Source organism: Chelonia mydas, chromosome 15, assembly GCF_015237465.2.
Source record: "Chelonia mydas isolate rCheMyd1 chromosome 15, rCheMyd1.pri.v2, whole genome shotgun sequence".
Taxonomy (NCBI): Eukaryota; Metazoa; Chordata; order Testudines; family Cheloniidae; genus Chelonia; species Chelonia mydas.
Window position 1 is genome coordinate 33,303,927 of NC_057856.1, and position 17,826 is coordinate 33,321,752.

The following is a 17,826-nucleotide window of genomic DNA, read 5'->3' on the forward strand; positions in this document are numbered from 1 at the left end:
AGTTTCTTCAGGACTAAGTTTATAATTTATTTTCATTCAAACCAAGTAATTTACTTACTTGTAAGTTCTCTGAAAATACACTCCGTGCCCAAAGAGTAAATAATGTAATTTGGAGAAGGATATGCTGGATTTTTTTATACAAAACAAAAACAATGAATCCCTACTTTAACTGCAAAAGAAAAGTCAACCTTAGGTACGGAGCCAGGACTGATGCTTCCACTATAAACAAATGCCTCTGTGTTATCTACCAGTTACTTGCCTCTGCCCATCAGAATAGTTGCTTGGACTGATTCTCAAAGCTCCAATGTCCCAGGTATTGTAATCTGCTTTAGCAGGTACAGGAATGAAAGTAAATGTTCCACTATTGGGTTCTTCCTTTCCCAAGGTGTAAAGATATTTCCATTCAGCCATCCAATTCTCTGAGTAACTCTCACCTATTGAAGGAAGGTAGAAAACCCTTTTGCAAGGTGATAAAGAGCTCTTGACCGCACAATGACAATTACACTCTTTCACGTGTGTTTAAATGCAGAATAACAGTCATCAATATTATTATAAATTATTTATATTATGGTAGCATTTGCAAGCTCTAATCAAGATCAGGACCACATTGTGCTAGGCACTGTATAAACTCTGAATAAGATAATGCCCCTCCCTACACACATATACAGATTCCTGATTTACCTGTTTCTTGGTACCCCCAGACTTCTATATTGACACGTCTAGCTGGAAATGTCTGGTGCATCCATGTGACAGTCAAATTTCCTCCTGTGTTGGGTGTGCCATAGTACTGCCACTTTGTGGCATTCACTAGTGTGCTTTTTTCTGCAGCTGACACTTTGCTGTGATGTACTGCATTATGGAACAGAAGATGCTCATGTGTTAACTGCTCATTTGCTTTCTATAACACTGGAAAAGTGGTTTTCTTGTAATTAAGGGGTTTGCAATATTTCTAGTATGAATCTTTATAAATAGAGTAACTATATAAAAAGAGCCACTTACACCTTGGTCAGCATGCCAGGGCTTGCTAAGTTTGTCTCAGATGCATGCCCTACACCAGGGATCAGCAACCTTTCAGAAGTGGTGTGCCGAGTCTTCATTTATTCACTCTAATTTAAGGTTTCGCATGCCAGTAATGCATGTTAATGTTTTTAGGTCTCTTTCTATAAGTCTTTAAAATATAACTAAACTATTGTTGTCTGTAAAGTAAATAAGGTTTTTAAAATGTTTAAGAAGCTTCATTTAAAATTAAATTAAAATGCAGAGCCCCGCAGACCGGTGGCCAGGACCCCGGCAGTGAGAGTGCCACTGAAAATCAGACTGCATGCCTCCTTTGGCACATGTGCCATAGGTTGCCTACCCCCTGCCCTACGCATTACCAGACCAACACAAATGAAGACCATTGTGCTACATAGGTAGCAACTCTCCCATGAAAGCCAAAAGAGAACAACTTTTGGCTAAGCTATGCTTTTAGCCCAGAATATCTGATATCAGCAACATGAAATTGTGGAACAGCCTCAGCAATTTATGAAAGTACAGAAAGCCTCTTTTCTCAAAATATAAGGTACAAGGAGTGGTGAAAGCAACTTTTCTGAGGCCAGCTAATATCACAGCCCACACAGGAAGAACAGAAGTGGCCAAAGGAGAAGGGTTATCCAAGGTGAGGATATGATCTGATGACTATGTGAAAGGACATGCAAACAACAGATAGACTGATAACCTGATAACCAAGTTGCAGAGTGAGGAAATGTGAGCCCACCATCCCTGGAAATCTCAAAGGGGATGAGGCCACTCTCATACAGCAAAGGGGAGATGCAGTGGGCTCTTCCATCTTCAGCAACATAGCCACTGGTTTCAATTTCCTGCTTGAACCTGTTAATATAGAGAATATAGTCTAGCGCGGCTATTGAAGGAAGATACTCTGTGTCTTTTTTGGGTTTCATTAAGCAAACAGATACCCAATAGTCCATTGTAAGTCCCCCGTCTTTCCCATTTAGCAGTTTTACCCTCATACTTTATCGTGATGGCCACCAACGTGAACATGACAAGTGACTAACAAACAACAGGGAGCATGGGGAGAAGAAGGATGAGAGTGACAATAAGATTGCATGGTTACAATGGTTAAGAATGGCACAACTTGATGTTTCTTAATCATATAAACTTTATTTTTGATCATCTAAACAAATTCCTTGGCTAACTCTATACCCCTTAGAGCTCCCTTAACATTATTCCAAGCCTCCCTTATACACAGAGTGACCCTGGGCTCACCACTTAGTATTTATTATTCTACTCAAAATTATTAGTTCGTCTCCCCTCACCCCTAAAGTATAAACCATGTGTTTAGCTCCCACAGATGATGGGTATAGGGCTAGCTACACTGGTGCAACCACTACTGTAGAATGGCAAAGCTGCTGTTTGTTCTGGTCACATTCCACTGGTACAAATAATGGCTTTGCCTGTCTACACTAGAATTCATACCAGTATAGCTATACTGTACTGGCCGCCATAGGGCAAATTCCCAGTCTAAACACCACCTAATTCAATGTATGCAGACATTTACAAAATTTTGTGAATTCATACAAAATAAAATCTCCTGGTTTTTTTTCCTGAAAACATTGACGGGTGTGCTATTCTGTCCTCCCCACAAACACACATCTCCCGTAGTGTAGCGGTTCCAGAATTGTTGACATCATCATGATTCTTGAGGCTGTAAATGAGCCACTTTTGGTGCTGCTGGGAAACGAAGGTTACACCTGGTCCTATATTCCCTGAAGTCTCAAGGGTGGAAGGGGCTCAGCTAGCACCGGCCATCTCCTGCTACTATCCAGCTACTGATGATTTACAATCTATACTAGAGCCACCATTAATGCAAAATGAGATGAAGTTGGGCTAGTAGCATCCTCTTCCTCTGGATAATCAGTATATCGCCTATGTCACTGCAGAATCTTCACTGGCCCTAAGAAAGAGGATCCTACCTCCCATCTCACATCCCACAGCAAGATGTACTAACTGGACTTTTGGTCATATCCCATTGGTTCTATTCTTGCACTGGAAAATTCCTATTTATTTATACATAACAGATGCACTTAGAATGTTTCCAGATACAAAATACAAATCCCTGACAGAACTCCCATTCACAAAACTGGCTGTTTCTATATATACAAGGAATAAATAAAAGGCCCATGATTTTATAATGAAGTAATCCCACAAAATTCAGTTTTCTTATGAGAACATACAATTCTGGAGTATTCCTGAACTCTTAGAGAACAGACCAGTTCTTGGATGGACACGCCTATGAACTGATAAGAGATCAGGAGGATACTGGCAGTTTTAGAGAACAGGAATAAATTTGCACTCTTGTCTACAGGAGTCCTGTTCTACTCCACTTACCCACTCCTGGAAACACTCACTGACCTCAGATGTGTGCACCCCCATGCAGCAGCGCAACTAAAATCACACAGCTCACCTGCAGCTCACAGCAGAGGAGGCATTAAAAGTCACATTTAAAATCTCAAAGTCCTTGCCTCCCATAAGGGAGCCCGAGGATGGAGAGATCTGCAGACAGAATTCACTGTAATCAGAACAGCAAATCCCCAGGGACTTGCAGGCCCTCTGGCACGAGCAGTTAACTAGTTCCTCCCCACATCGATGTGAACAAGAATCTTGGGCTCCTATTAAAAAAACGAAACAAAAAACAAACTGGAATTACCTTGCACAGCTTCAGACCCTCTATAAGAAACAATAAAGCCTGGAAAAACAATAAGTAGGTTCCTTACCTAAAGGAACACTAGCAGATAATTTAGATTTAGGACCTGATACTCTAGTGAAGTAAGTCTGCTTTATCCTGAGCACAAAGTAGCCTTAAACCTAGTATAATCGGCAACTAGTAGTTTCCTCTTGCCTGGAAGAATCCCCTGGTGGCATAGAATTTCTACACCAAACCTCATCCTGTCTCCCATTTAGCACAAGGGGAGTGGCTGGGGAAAACTGGGTGTGGCTGGCATCCTTACAGCTCTGTGATTACCAATTTCCAGAACAGTGTCTTGGGGGCTGTAGGCAGCTAGCATAGCTCTAGGTCAGGGGTGGGCAAACTTTTTGGCCTGAGGGCCACATCGGGTTTCCAAAATTGTATAGAGGGCCAGTTAAGGGAGGCTGTGCCTCCCCAAACAGCCAGGTGTGGCCTGGCCCCCGCCCCCATCTGACACCCCTCCCCACTTCTCGCCCCCTGACTGCCCCCCCCCCGGGACTCCTTCCCCATCCAACCCCCCCGTTCCCTGTCCCCTGACGGACTCCCGGGACCCGTGCCCCATCCACCCCCTGCCCCGCTCCCTGTCCCCTGACCACCCCTGGACCCTCCCCCTCTGACTGCCCCCCGCCGCCCCATCCAACCCCTCCTCTCATTCCTGACTGCCCCCCCAGGACCCCTGCCCCCATTCAACCCCCTTGTTCCCCGCCCTCTGACCGCCCTGACCCCTATCCACACCCCCGCCCCCTGACCACCACCCCGAACTCCCCTGCCCCCTTACCTCACTGCCTAGAGCACCAGTGGCTGGTGGAGCTACAGCCGCGCTGCCCAGAGCGCCAGGACAGGCAGCCGCGCTGCCTGGCTGGAGCCAGCCACACCACCATGCAGCACAGAGCACCGGATCAGGCCGCGGCTCTGCAGCTGCGCAGCCGCCCAGAGCATTGGAGGGGAAACAGCAGTGGACGGGCCATGGGCTAGCCTCCTGGGCCAGGAGCTCAGGGGCCAGGCAGGAGGGTCCCGCGGGCCGTAGTTTGCCCACCTCTGCTCTAGGTACTCTGCTCTGATTCGTGGAAGGTCAAAAGCACTCCCAGATTCTTAAAAGTGGCTTAAAAATCACCTCCTTTCCCAATCTGTCCCTTAAAATTTAGTTTGGTTTGGTTTAAAAAAAAGTTTTCAAAGTATTGGGCAGGAGCAGGAGTCACTTTTAATCCTCCGGTGATGGAGGCAAGATGAGAGGAGGTGGGGATGAAGACCACCTGCTTCCAGTTCATCCTGCTTCCTTCAGAAAAATAAATCTTTATTTGTCAACTCTTTCTTTTTTGCAGGGTGGGTGGGAAAGAAAAGTCTGCTGGCCCAGCAGGCAAGATGGGGACAAAAGTGTCACCAGTTGAGCAGTATAGGAAACCTTCTCTCCATAAAACTCTTTTCCTGATAGAGGCGGTCCTTCCTGCTGTTTCCCCATTTCCTCCTGGTGATTAATTCAGCCCATGGTGAACCTTTTGTATCTGCCAGCTACCTTCCACACTGTTATCTATGAAGTAGTGTTGATAAGGCTGGGGATTCTAGCAGAGATAGGTGGAGTTATTCTAATGTGGCTCCAGTTTTTCCTTTGGAGAGGTTCCAATTTAGCCAGCCTCATGTCTTATCACATCACTTACACCTCCTCTGTTTTGACAACGGCAGTTTCCACCACCTGTTGTCTGTTTATATGAGTGAGAAAAGTATGAAAGTCTGCCTATTCTTCTTGCCTACCTACAAAAACACAAACTCATGAAGATTATCTCAGGATAAAGGTTAGGAACAGTCAAGCATCTACTAATCTGGCTCCTAAAATCCAAAGATTATGCACCCATGGGACTCACAAGCTAAGCATTCCCCCGCCTATTTTAGGCCTGATCCAGTAGACAAGTTCAGAGCATGTCCAAACCCCAACAAAACATCTGGAGGAGATAGTGCTTCCTTATAATCTTTAGCCCAGTGGTTAGAACATTCACCCAGGATGTGGGACACCTCTGTTCAAATCCTCCTCCTGCCTGATGTGGAGCAGAGATTTGGACTTTGATCTCCCCCATCCCAGGAGTGTGCCCTCATCCCTGGGGTAGTTTGGGGTGGGCCACTGTCAATCACTCCTATGGAAGTTGTTCCACAGTGTATAAATATATAACTATTCATAGGAGCAGCGGGACTGAAACCTGGGTCTCCCACCTCCCAGGCAAGTGCCCTAATCACTGGGCTATAGACATTCTCACACTCTTTCTGGTCCAGTGAATATTTAATTATTTATAGAGAGATTCATACAGACTCACCCCAGAATGTGCAGTGATTAGGGCATGCTGCAGGTAGGTAGGAGACCCAAATTCAAAACTCAGCTCCACATCAAGCAGATGGGAGATTTCAAATTTGGGTCTCCCACATGCTGGCAAGTATCAGAGGGGTAGCCATGTTAGTCTGGATATGTAAAAGCGGCAAAGAGTCCTGTGGCACCTTATAGACTAACAGACGTCTTGGAGCATAAGCTTTCTTGGGTGAATGCCCACTTCGTCAGATGCATGTAGTGGAAATTTCCAGAGGCAGGTACAAATAGGCAAGCAAGTTCTTGTCTATAAGGTGCCACAGGACTCTTTGCCAAATGCTGGGTGAATATTGGTATGAAGGTTATAAGGGGGCACTAACAACTTCTCCACTTTTTGTTGAAAAAGGAACTGCAGCCTAATTAATAGATTGGTATATTGATTAACCTCTTTGAGCACAGTGGTCAATAAAGGTTCAGTTTCTTGAGGACTGCAGCATCAGGAATATCATCATCAGTACCGCTAGAATTAGAGACCCTAGGGGCACACGAAAAACAACTGCAATTTATGTCAAGTCCCCTTATTAGCACATCCGCTAAGCAGACAAACAATCCCACAAACACTGCAATATAACAGCAGATAGAGTGAGAGAGTACCAAGTGCTTAGCTCTATGACTAGCATCACTCAAATCTCACATTTCCTGCTGGGGGACCACGGACTGTCGGTAATTATGTTCCTCATCATCATCTTTATTGTCATCACCATCACCACCAGTGGTTGTCATCCTAGCATCTGCCAGGCAACACCTTATATCCTGGGTTATGCTTACACCTATGAAGCCTCATACATATGGATATGGGTTCCAATCCCTTTTTCCTTATCCATGCTTCCACACCCCACTAATTTAGGGGTTCCCCACTTTTCACTGGTTATTCCCTTAGTTCCCCTTACTCTCGTTAACATCTGTGTCAATGAGTTAACATAGCAACTTGAGGTTATTACTATGGGGCATCTTGCAGTACTAACTGGCACACTGTGGTGTATTTTCCAGCCTATTGCTGCACAGTTTCCAGAACATCATCACTTACTATAATTTTACACTTTACTGGTACAGGGTAAACATTTGGTCAACTAGTTGTACTAGCCTGTTTCATGCCTAAGGCCTTGTGGGCCTAAACTGAATATTTTACAGGCCTGTAGGTCCTATGTTATAACACTAATTATTATATTTCACCTCTATATCCTAAATATACTTAATACATTTTATTCTTGGCTACAGAAAAATCTAGTTGAGGAATCTAAATCCAGAAGAAGGTTCACAGCTATGAATCCCAAGTGATTCACAGTGGAAATAAGTCTCTTCCTGAAGCCTGGAGTTAGGCACTTAACTCAGCATTTCTATCAGGTAGCTTAGACAGTTCAATACTTGGTGTGCAGATTTTTGTGAATCCCATTCTTGGGTGCCCAACGCTCCCCTGCATTATATAGGGAGCTAGGTGCCTAAATCAAGATTGCAAACTCCACTTGGTAGAAGGGTGCTTAAAAGTTAGGTCTTGCAATGCTGAGCGCTATAGTGCCTATGTTTCCCTTGTGAATCCCACCCTAAAAGAAAGTATGACTGCCATAAGTCACATCCTGTTCTGGAATGCAGACCCTATAACATGTTTGATGACATGTCATTGGATAGCAGCTTGAAATTAATTTTCAGAATAGCGAAACCAAACACTAACTGCAGATGGAAAACTAAAGTAATTGTACATTGTTACTAACAAGTTAAAACAATATCAGGGATTGCCTCACAGTAAAAACCATTTCCATTAGCTTACCATTCATCTGGCTTTGCAAAAATACAAATATCTTCTTCTATAAAAATTTATAAAACTCCCCTATTTACAAAAGAGTATAGGTGTCCAAAAACACTCACCTTCCCTCTGATGAGCAATATTGCAGAAAAGAATGAGGAAAGAGGCACAGATGCCAGTGAGTTTCATGCTTTGCTCTAGATGCTCAGGGATTATTGATTCCGGGGTCGTTTTTTCTCCTGATAGGCACAACGTCTTTTCAGAAACACTTCTTCAGAAATAACTGATTTCCTCAGAGTTCAAAGGTTCCTTGAAAATAACTGAGACGAAACAAACTGTTGGTGATGTTCCCTTCTAGAGGCCACACCTACTTATAACAAAGGTCCAAGCAAAAAAGTATAGAAACGCAAACGCAGCAGATGCCCTTGTTGCAGTACAGTAACTCCTCGCTTAACATTGTAGTTAAGGACAGGCAGGGGAGGAAAGGTGGAGGAGTTGCACTCTATGTAAGAGAGCAGTATGATTGCTCAGAGCTCCAGAATGAAACTGGAGAAAAACCTGTTAAGAGTGTTAGGGTTAAGTTTAGAGGCGAGAGCAACAAGGCTGATGTCGTGGTGGGCGTCTGCCATAGATCACCAGACCAGGAGGATGAGATAGACAAGGCTTTCTTTGGACAACTAACAGAAGTTTCCAGATCACAGGCCCTGGTTCTCATGGGGGACTTCAATCACCCTGACATTTGTTGGGAGAGCAATACAGCAGTGCACAGACAATCCAGGAAGTTTTTGGAGAATGTTAGAGACAACTTCCTGGTTCAAGTGCTGGTGGAACCAACTAGGGGCCATACTCCTTTTGACCTGCTGCTCACAAACAGGGAAGAATTGGTAGGGGAAGTAGAAGTGGGTGGCAGCCTGGGTGACTATGAGATGATCGAGTTCAGGATCCTGACAAAAGGAAGAAAGGAGAGCAGCAGAATACGTACCCTCAACTTCAAAAAAGCAGACTGACTCCCTCAGGGAACTGATGGCAGAATCCCCTGGGAGGCTAATATGAGGGGGAAAAGAGTCCAGGAGAGCTGGCTGTATTTTAAAGAAGCCTTATTGAGGGTGCAGGAACAAACCATTCCAATGTGCAGAAAGAATAGCAAATATGGCAGGCGACCAGGTTGGCTTAACAGATAAATCTTCAGTAAGTTTAAACACAAAAAGGAAGCTAGAAGAAGTGGAAACTTGGACAGATGACTAGGGAGGAGTATAAGGATATTGCTCGAGCTTGCAGGGGTGTAATCAGGAAGGCCAAAGCACAATTGGAGTTACAGCTAGCAAGGGATGTGAAGAGTAACAAGAAGGGTTTCTACAGGTATGTTAGCAACAAGAAAAAGGTCAGCAAAAGTGTGGGACCCTTAATGAATGGAGGAGGCAACCTAGTGACAGATGATGTGGAAAAAGCTGAAGTACTCTGCTTTTTTTGCCTCGGTTTTCACAGACAAGGTCACCTCCCAAACTGCTGTCCTGCGCAACACAGTATAGGGAGGAGGTGAGCAGTCCTCAGTGGTGAAAGAACAGGTTAAGGACTATTTAGAAAAGCTGGACATGCACAAGTCCAAGGGTCTGGATCTAATGCATCCGAGGGTGCTGAGGGAATTGGCTGATGTGATTGCAGAGCCATTGGCCATTATCTTTCAAAACTCATGGCGATCGGGTGAGGTCCTGGACAATTGGAAAAAGGCAAATATAGTGCCCATCTTTAAAAAAGGGAAGAAGAAGAACCTGGGGAACTACAGACTGGTCAGCCACACCTCAGTCGCTGGAAAAATCATGGAGCAGGTCCTCAAGGAAACCATTTTGAAGCACTTGTAGGAGAGGAAGATGATCAGGAACAGTCAACATGGATTCACCAAGGGCAAGGCATGCCTGACCAACCTGATTGCCTTCTATGATGAGATAACTGGCTCTGTGGATATGGGGAAAGTGGTGAACGTGATATATCTTGACTTTAGCAAAGCTTTGGATACTGTCTCCCACAGTATTCTTGCGAGCAAGTTAAAGAAGTATGGATTGGATGAGGTGGATGGAAAGCTGGTTAGATTGTCGGGCTCAACGGGTAGCGATCAACGGCTCAATGTCTAGTTGGCAGCTGGTATCAAGCATAGTGCCCCAGGGGTCAGTCCTGGGGCCGGTTTTGTTCAACATCTTTATTAATGATCTGGACAATTGAATAGATTGCAAGTTCGCAGATGACACTAAGCTGGAGTGAGAGGCAGATACGCTGAAGGGAAGGGATAGGGTCCAGAGTGACCGAGACAAATTGGGTATTTGGAATGAGAAAGTACAGGTAATAAAAGCCTTTCCCTCTTCATTCTACAGGAACTTTTCCTCCATGGCCCCCAGCCACAGGAGGGGTCCCTGAAGAGTTCTAATCCTCCTTCCCCATCCCTCTTCAGGGACCCTTCTCATGAGCAACCACTTACCCAGGAGATATAAGCCCTCCTGTGGCTGGGGCCACCATATTGAGGACCCAGTGGTCTGTAGTTATGGCAGTCCAAGCATGGAGGAAAGGCAATAAACAGTGGGAAAATAAAGGATGAAACAGAGCCTGGTTGCAGGCTGAGAGGTCTCCCTAGAGCACCCCCTCAAAATGATTGCCTGTTTTTGGGAGGGGCGTGGCTCGAGCCCGAATGAGCTCCTGCCACAGGTGGTTGCCCTTGGTAATGCCTATATCCCCTGCTCTCTCTGTGGTACAGTTCTACTCTGGTCTGGCCCGTGAACCTTTGTGTTTGCTGAGGTTTAAACCTCTTTTTAGCATGGGCCGGGGTGCACAGGCCCAGCGAGCTAAGAGTGACCCTTGAGTCTTTTAGGCCATGTAATCTGCTGTCTGTTTGTTCAGCAAATAGGGCCGAGCTGTCGCAAGGGAGGTCCTGAATTGATTGTAAGACCTCCACCTACAGACTAGATGATTGAAGCCATGATGCCCTTCTCATGGCCACCGGGGAGGCCACTGCCCTGGCTGCAGAGTCTGCCGTTTCTGAGGAGGCCTGGAGGGAGACTCTTGTGATCGTCCTGCCCTCATATAGTACGGCCTGAAACTCCTTCTTAGCATCCTGTGGGAGCGAGTCAGCAAACTTGGCCGTGGACTGCCAAACACTGAAATGATATCTGCTGAGCAGAGCGTCCTGGTTTGCAATGCAAAGCTGTAGGCTGGCTGTCGAATAAATTTTCCTGCCACACAGGGTTTCTTCAGGTATGTTAGCAACAAGAAGAAAGTCAAGGAAAGTGTGGGCCCCTTACTGAATGAGGGAGGCAACCTAGTGACAGAGGATGTGGAAAAAGCTAATATACTCAATGCTTTTTTTGCCTCTGTCTTCACGAACAAGGTCAGCTCCCACACTACTGCACTGGGCAGCAAGCATGGGGAGGAGGTGACCAGCCTCTGTGGAGAAAGAAGTGGTTTGGGACTATTTAGAAAAGCTGAACGAGCAAAAGTCCATGGGGCCGGAGGCGCTGCATCCGAGAGTGCTAAAGGAGTTGGCGGATGTGATTGCAGAGCCATTGGCCATTATCTTTGAAAACTCATGGCGATCGGGGGAAGTCCCGGACGACTGGAAAAAGGCTAATGTAGTGCCCATCTTTAAAAAAGGGAAGAAGGAGGATCCTGGGAACTACAGGCCAGTCAGCCACACCTCAGTCCCTGGAAAAATCATGGAGCAGGTCCTCAAGGAATCAATTCTGAAGCACTTAGAAGAGAGGAAAGTGATTAGGAACAGTCAGCTTGGATTCACCAAGGGCAAGTCATGACTGACTAATCTAACTGCCTTCTATGACGAGATAACTGGCTCTGTGGATGAAGGGAAAGCGGTGGACGTGTTGTTCCTTGACTTTAGCAAAGCTTTTGACACGGTCTCCCACAGTATTCTTGTCAGCAAGTTAAAGAAGTATGGGCTGGATGAATGGACTATAAGGTGGACAGAAAGTTGGCTAGATTGTCGGGCTCAAAGGGTAGTGATCAATGGCTCCATGTCTAGCAGCCGGTATCAAGTGGAGTGCCCCAAGGGTCGGTCCTCGGGCCAGTTTTGTTCAATATCTTCATAAATGATCTGGAGGATGGTGTGGATTGCACCCTCAGCAAGTTTGCAGACGACACTAAACTGGGAGGAGTGGTAGATATGTTGGAGGGTAGGGATAGGATACAGAGGGCCCTAGACAAATTAGAGGATTGGGCCAAAAGAAATCTGATGAGGTTCAACAAGGACAAGCGCAGAGTCATGCACTTAGGATGGAAGAATCCCATGCACCGCTACAGACTAGGGGCCGAATGGCTCGGCAGGAGTTCTGCAGAAAAGGACCAAGGGGTTACAGTGGACGAGAAGCTGGATATGAGTCAACAGTGTGCCCTTGTTGCCAAGAAGGCCAATGGCATTTTGGGATGTATATGTAGGGGCACTACCAGCAGATCGAGGGACGTGATCGTTCCCCTCTATTCGACATTGGTGAGGCCTCATCTGGAGTACTGTGTCCAGTTTCGGGCCCCACATTACAAGAAGGATGTGGAAAAATTGGAAAATGTCCAGCGGAGGGCAACAAAAATGATTAGGGGACTGGAACACATGACTTATGAGGAGAGGCTGAGGGAACTGGGATTGTTTAGTCTACGGAAGAGAAGAATGAGGGGGGATTTGATAGCTGCTTTCAACTACCTGAAAGGGGGTTCCAAAGAGGATGGATCTAGGCTGTTCTCAGTGGTAGCTGATGACAGAACAAGGAGTAATGGTCTCAAGTTGCAGTGGGGGAGGTTTAGGTTGGATATTAGGAAAAACTTTTTCACTAGGAGGGTGGTGAAACACTGGAATGCGTTACCTAGGGAGGTGGTGGAATCTCCTTCCTTAGATATTTTTAAGGTCAGGCTTGACAAAGCCCTGGCTAGGATGATTTAGTTGGGGATTGGTCCTGCTTTGAGCAGGGGTTGGACTAGATGACCTCCTGAGGTCCCTTCCAGCCCTGATATTCTATGATTCTAAGTCAAGTTGCTTCACATCTGTATTTTTCTGGGTTGAGCTGGATTGCCCCTGCCTGTCACGCTCGTTGGCAGCCGCAACCACCAGAGACCTGAGGGAGGGGTGTGTTTATAAGTACTCAAACCCTTTTGCTGGAACGCAGTATTTGCGCTCTGCCCTCTTAGACATGGGGGGCAGGGATGATGGGGTCTGCCACAGGGCTTTTACAATCTTTACTACCCCATCGTGCATGGGTAGAGCCACCTTTGCTGGGGCCACTGCAGCCAAGACATCAAATAGGGAGTCCGTAGGCTTGGACATTTCTTCCGTCTGCAGTCCCAGGTTGGCTGTCACCCTTTTAAGCAGCTCCTGGTGGGTTTTGACAGCGTCCTGAGGCACAGTCTGTGATGGGGCTGTTACTGCCTCATCAGGCAATGATCAGGAGGAGGCCATGCCAGGATCAGCGGCGGATTCCACATCCCCTGCATGGGGAAACACATCCACTGGAGGAAGTGGCTCTTGGGTCCCTTGGACTAATGCAGCGTCCAAGCCCAGGGGTGGTCGAGACACCAAGGCTATAGGTCTCTCCAACGCCCCTGAGACTGAGCGCTGGGCCTGAGGTCCCCCAACCTTGGGAATTGCCCCTGGATTATAGACTTGCCAGGGCCCTGTGGCCACATGCCTGCAGGTTGGCTCTAGGAAGAACCTGCTTGCTGTGCAGGTCGGCGGTTGGTCCTTGAGGGCCATGGACTCCTCACTCTCTGAGCCTGAGAAGGAACGGTCTTCCTGTAGGGACCATGGCGGTGCTACCACGGGGTAGGCTTCCCCCCCCATGTCTGGCAGTCTTGTGCCTGCCTATCGGGGAGTAGTATCGGGATATCTGGCAACCGGCAGCGCTGCTCATATGCCTGGTGATAATCTGGAGAACGCTTTGCCATCCGCTTGGAGAACAGTGTGTAGGCTCCGGTGACTGACGTCTGGATTCCAGTGACCAGCGATGGGGCTGTGGAGACCTCAGTCGGGGCTCCGGCAACTGATGCCACTCCGAGGATTGGTGCCGGAACTCTGGGGAGCGCCAAGACTCTGGGGAGCAGCGCCTGTGAACCTGGCACTTTTCAGGTGACCACTGCCGGAGTTCTGGGGACCAGCGGCACGCCTGTGGCCTGGTATCACAGATCCAGTGACCAATGTGTGGATCTCGGAGATTGGTGCCTGGGGCTTGGCTATCACTAGGAACCTACCAAGTCGCTGTGGGATTGCAGTTCGGGACATGGCTCTGGTCCTGTCGAGCAGGCCAGGGTACGGTGCCATGGGGGTGATTTGTGCAGGGGAGCCATTAAGGGCTTTCCCCTAGAAACGGGTGGGGGGAGGGATTCTTAGGCCTCTCTTCCCGAGGAATAGGTGTCACTGGGAAGAAGATGTCGTCTTTGGCTCCCTGAAAGGCTTCTGGGGTGGATGGCACCATGAGGTACCATGTGCCTCTATCACTCCCTGAGGTAGGAGGCAGGTCGCGGGATGGACTAGGCCCAATAGGCGAAGCTGCCGCGTGGCTACGCTCCGGCGAGATGGCCCGACTCAGTCCAGGCTCCTCTTCTCCCTTGTCCTTACCTTTATGGGACCCCAGGTAGTGTCCCCTTCCGGCATGCTTCTTGTGCCTTTTGGCCAGTACCAGCGACAAGAATCGGTGCCGGGGGGGCACACTTCATGTCGATGTCGAAGTACTTGGCACCGAGTCTGTATATGCCAGCTCTGAGGCCAGTGCAAGAGCAGACTTTATGAGGAGCATGCGGAGTCTGATGTCTCTCTCCTATCTGGTCTGGGGCTTGAATCACTTGCAGATTCAGCACTTCTCATGAACGTGAGACTCACCCAGACACTTTAAACAACTAAGATATGGATCGCTGATCGGCATAGGCTTCTTGCAGGGATCCCATGGCTTGAAGCCCGGGAAGCTGGGCCTGCCCTGTCCCTGAGTTAAGACCCTCAGGGGACTAAGAATGATAACTAAGTACACTAACACTATGAAGAAACTGATAACTACGTACAACTATTTACACAATAAAAGTTCAAAGTACCACTGAAAGGGAAATCCCTTGATAAGCAAGGGGAGCATTCCAGCACTGAGACTGGCGGTAAGAAGGAACTGAGGGAGGGAACCGGCAAAGTCAGAGGACGCCAGAGCCGGTCCCCTATGGATACCACTGAGGAAAAAACTTCCGGCACTGGTGCATGTGGCAAGCACATAAACCTACAATACAACAGACATGAGCAATCACTCAAAGAAGGAGGTTGAGAACCCCTGCCTTAAACCCACCCTATCCCAGTACTGTACAGTCAAATCAGCACTGCACAACACCCCAACCCTAGGCTCTTACTCCATCACCCATACCTCAACGAGAGATAAGATATATACTTTCTTCTTATCTGTTTCTCCTGGCACCGGCAATACTCTGTATGACCTCCTTCACCACGCAGCCCTTCAACTGGTGAATGAAGACCAGAATCTGCACTGACAAGGAGGCTTAGGGTCAGTGATACACAGAGGGGCACCCTCCTTCTACAAGTAGCTCATGGGTGGGCTAGGAAGGATGTGGCTGTGTCCTCTCTATCCCAACTCGACTACATGGCTGAAACTGAATGGACTATGGGTTCCACCCTATCCCTAGAAGCACTCAGTTGCCGACACCAATGAGTTAGCGGGATGAACGTGCAAAGGGTTGCATAAGAGAGGCCAAGAGAGTTCTAGGCCTGAAAAGCTGAGGGAGGAGATGGCTGCACCCAGGTACTATGGTGATGGGGACTATTAAGGTACCCAGATAGAATATTCAGTAGAGAAAGACAAAAGGGAGCAACTGAGGGAGGATGTGACTGACAAGGGCAGATGAGGGGCAATAAACTATCCTCAGGAGTCCCAGACTGGGAAACCCCTGAATAACAGGAACTGAAATTGCCAACATCCTCTCTGGAGCTGTGCCAATCAGAGGCCAACATAGAGGGAAAGAGGAGTCACCACAATAGGGCAGCGCTGTGTTTCCCTACCCCAAGCTGGTCAGTCAAGGGGGAGACAAAGGGCAGTGTCATGGTGGCCCCTCCCTACAAGCCAGATGGGATAGGACGCCATCTTTCCTGTTAGCAGAGAGGGTGCTCCCTCCCAACTACCCCTTATTCTGACCTTGGTTGGACCACAGACACCAGACCAGACTACAACCCCACACCTCAGCGTCACTCCTCCAGAGAAGGTGCTTCTGCAGTAGCTCTGCCCACAGGTCCCCCATGGGGCCTTGGCCTTCAGGGCCTTGATTAGGCATCACCTTTCCTGTGCTCTCTAGCAGGCCTAGGTGGGTCTGTGCCAGGACACAGGGCCCATCTCGTAACTAAGGCTGTGAGTTTGTCACAGAGGTCACAGATTCCATGACTTCTGCAGCAGCCGATGCGGCTAGCCTGGGGACCGCCTGAGCAGCCCTGGGCCAGCTGCACAGGCTGCTGCTGGGGCAGTTTCAGGCTGCCACGTCTCCCCCACAGGAGCGGTGGTGGTCACAGGATGCCGTGTCCGCTCTCCTGCAGCAGTGGGGTTCCCGCCCACTTCACCCCGAGCACCTGTGGCGACCCCAAGCTGCCCCTGCCCCAGAGTACCCAAGATTTAGTCTGGAGTATATCGTACAAGTCATGGACAGGTCATGGGCCATGAATTTTTGTTTACTGCCCATGACCTGTCTATAACTTTTACTAAAAATACCAGTGACTAAAACATAGTCTCATGGGGGCCAAGTGGGTCCAAACTGGGGGCTTCACAGCTCAGGCACTGAAGATGGAGAGAAAGGAGAAATTGGTGTTCAAAGCCCCCCCCCCACCCATATCTATCCACAGGTCCCCCTCTTACTCATGGGCCCCCCCATCTCCACTTGCACATCTAACCCCCCCCCCCCCCGAATCCTCCCATATACCCAGTCCGCTCAGCTCACTCTCTCTCACTCACAACCCCCACAGGTACCTCACCCCTCAATCCTCCTGTCTACCCATGCAGCCCCCCATCCTGCTATGCCCCCACCCCCATGGGCCCCCCCATCCTGTTCCCCCACCTCAGCCCCCCCCCCAGGCACCTTACCCCTCAATCCTCCCACCTACCCACAGGGCCCTCATCCTGCTTCCCAACCCCCCTCCCCCCTACCTCACTCCCCAATCCTCCCACCTACCCATGGGTCTCCCCATCCTGCTCCCCGTCTCAGCCCCCCCCCAGCACCTCACACCCCAATCTTCTCATCTACCCACAGGACTCCTCCCCTGCTCCTCCCTAGCTCCCCTAGGTACCTGACCCCCCAATTCTCCCACCTACCCACAGGCCCCCCATCCTGCTCCCCAACCCCAGCACCTCACCGCCCTATCCTGTCATCTACCAGTGGGAACCCCATTCTGCTCTCCCACCCCACCAGTCCCAGACACCTTTACCCCTCAATCCTCTCACCTGCCCTGGCGCCCCATTCCCGAACCTTAGGACGCTGCCCTGGAAAGGGCGGGTTTTCACCAATCTGTATAGCACGAAGATGACGTTACTAGGGAGACCCAACGTCCGTTCGGTACGTCCGTCGAGGCCACGCCACAACGCTGAAAAGCTAGGTGAGAGGAAAGGGATGAAGTAGTGCATTGTGGTAAATGTGGTCCAAACCTCTCCCGCCTCTATCTCCCATGAGTCCCTGCGGTCCCATTTCCCTCCCGCCTCTATCTCTAATCGGTCATCGCAGGGTCCACTCATGGCCTCCCTTTTCAAGGGCGGGGGCGATGCGAGGTCGGAAGCGTAAGTGGCAGTGGCAGGAGCCGTGACAGGCTGTGCAGTGGCCGGGTGGCGCCGCCATCAGCAGAAGGTCAGAGGAGCAGGAGGCTCCGATCTCACGGCGAAGGGGCCCGTGACCTCACCAGCCTCAGTGCACCACGGGAGTTGTAGTCTCCAATCTGGTGCACCTGAGCGGGTAACCCCCATCCCTAATCTCCGCTAATCGCTAAGA

General features: G+C 48.7%; 1 protein-coding gene across 11 annotated transcripts in view; it reads right to left on the minus strand.

Moving 5' to 3' along the window:
- Nucleotides 1–17,553, minus strand: part of KREMEN1 (kringle containing transmembrane protein 1) — a 155,384-nt gene extending 137,831 nt beyond the window's left edge. For 8 of the 11 annotated variants that reach the window (XR_006285953.1, XR_006285954.1, XM_043529149.1 and 5 more), the window contains exons 1-6: nt 17,289–17,553; nt 7,959–8,156; nt 3,464–3,668; nt 1,718–1,869; nt 682–849; nt 260–434 (exon numbers count right to left, since the gene is read on the minus strand). Coding sequence is in view for 9 of the 11 variants with exons in the window: in XM_043529149.1 (XP_043385084.1) it covers nt 260–434; nt 682–849; nt 1,718–1,869; nt 3,464–3,668; nt 7,959–8,025 (767 nt within the window). In the remaining 2 variants the exon portion in view is untranslated. The remainder of the gene's footprint in view (nt 1–259; nt 435–681; nt 850–1,717; nt 1,870–3,463; nt 3,669–7,958; nt 8,157–17,288) is intronic. The other 3 variants (XM_043529147.1, XM_043529151.1, XM_043529150.1) reach the window with 3 other exon arrangements.
- Nucleotides 17,554–17,826: the final 273 nt, after the last annotated feature.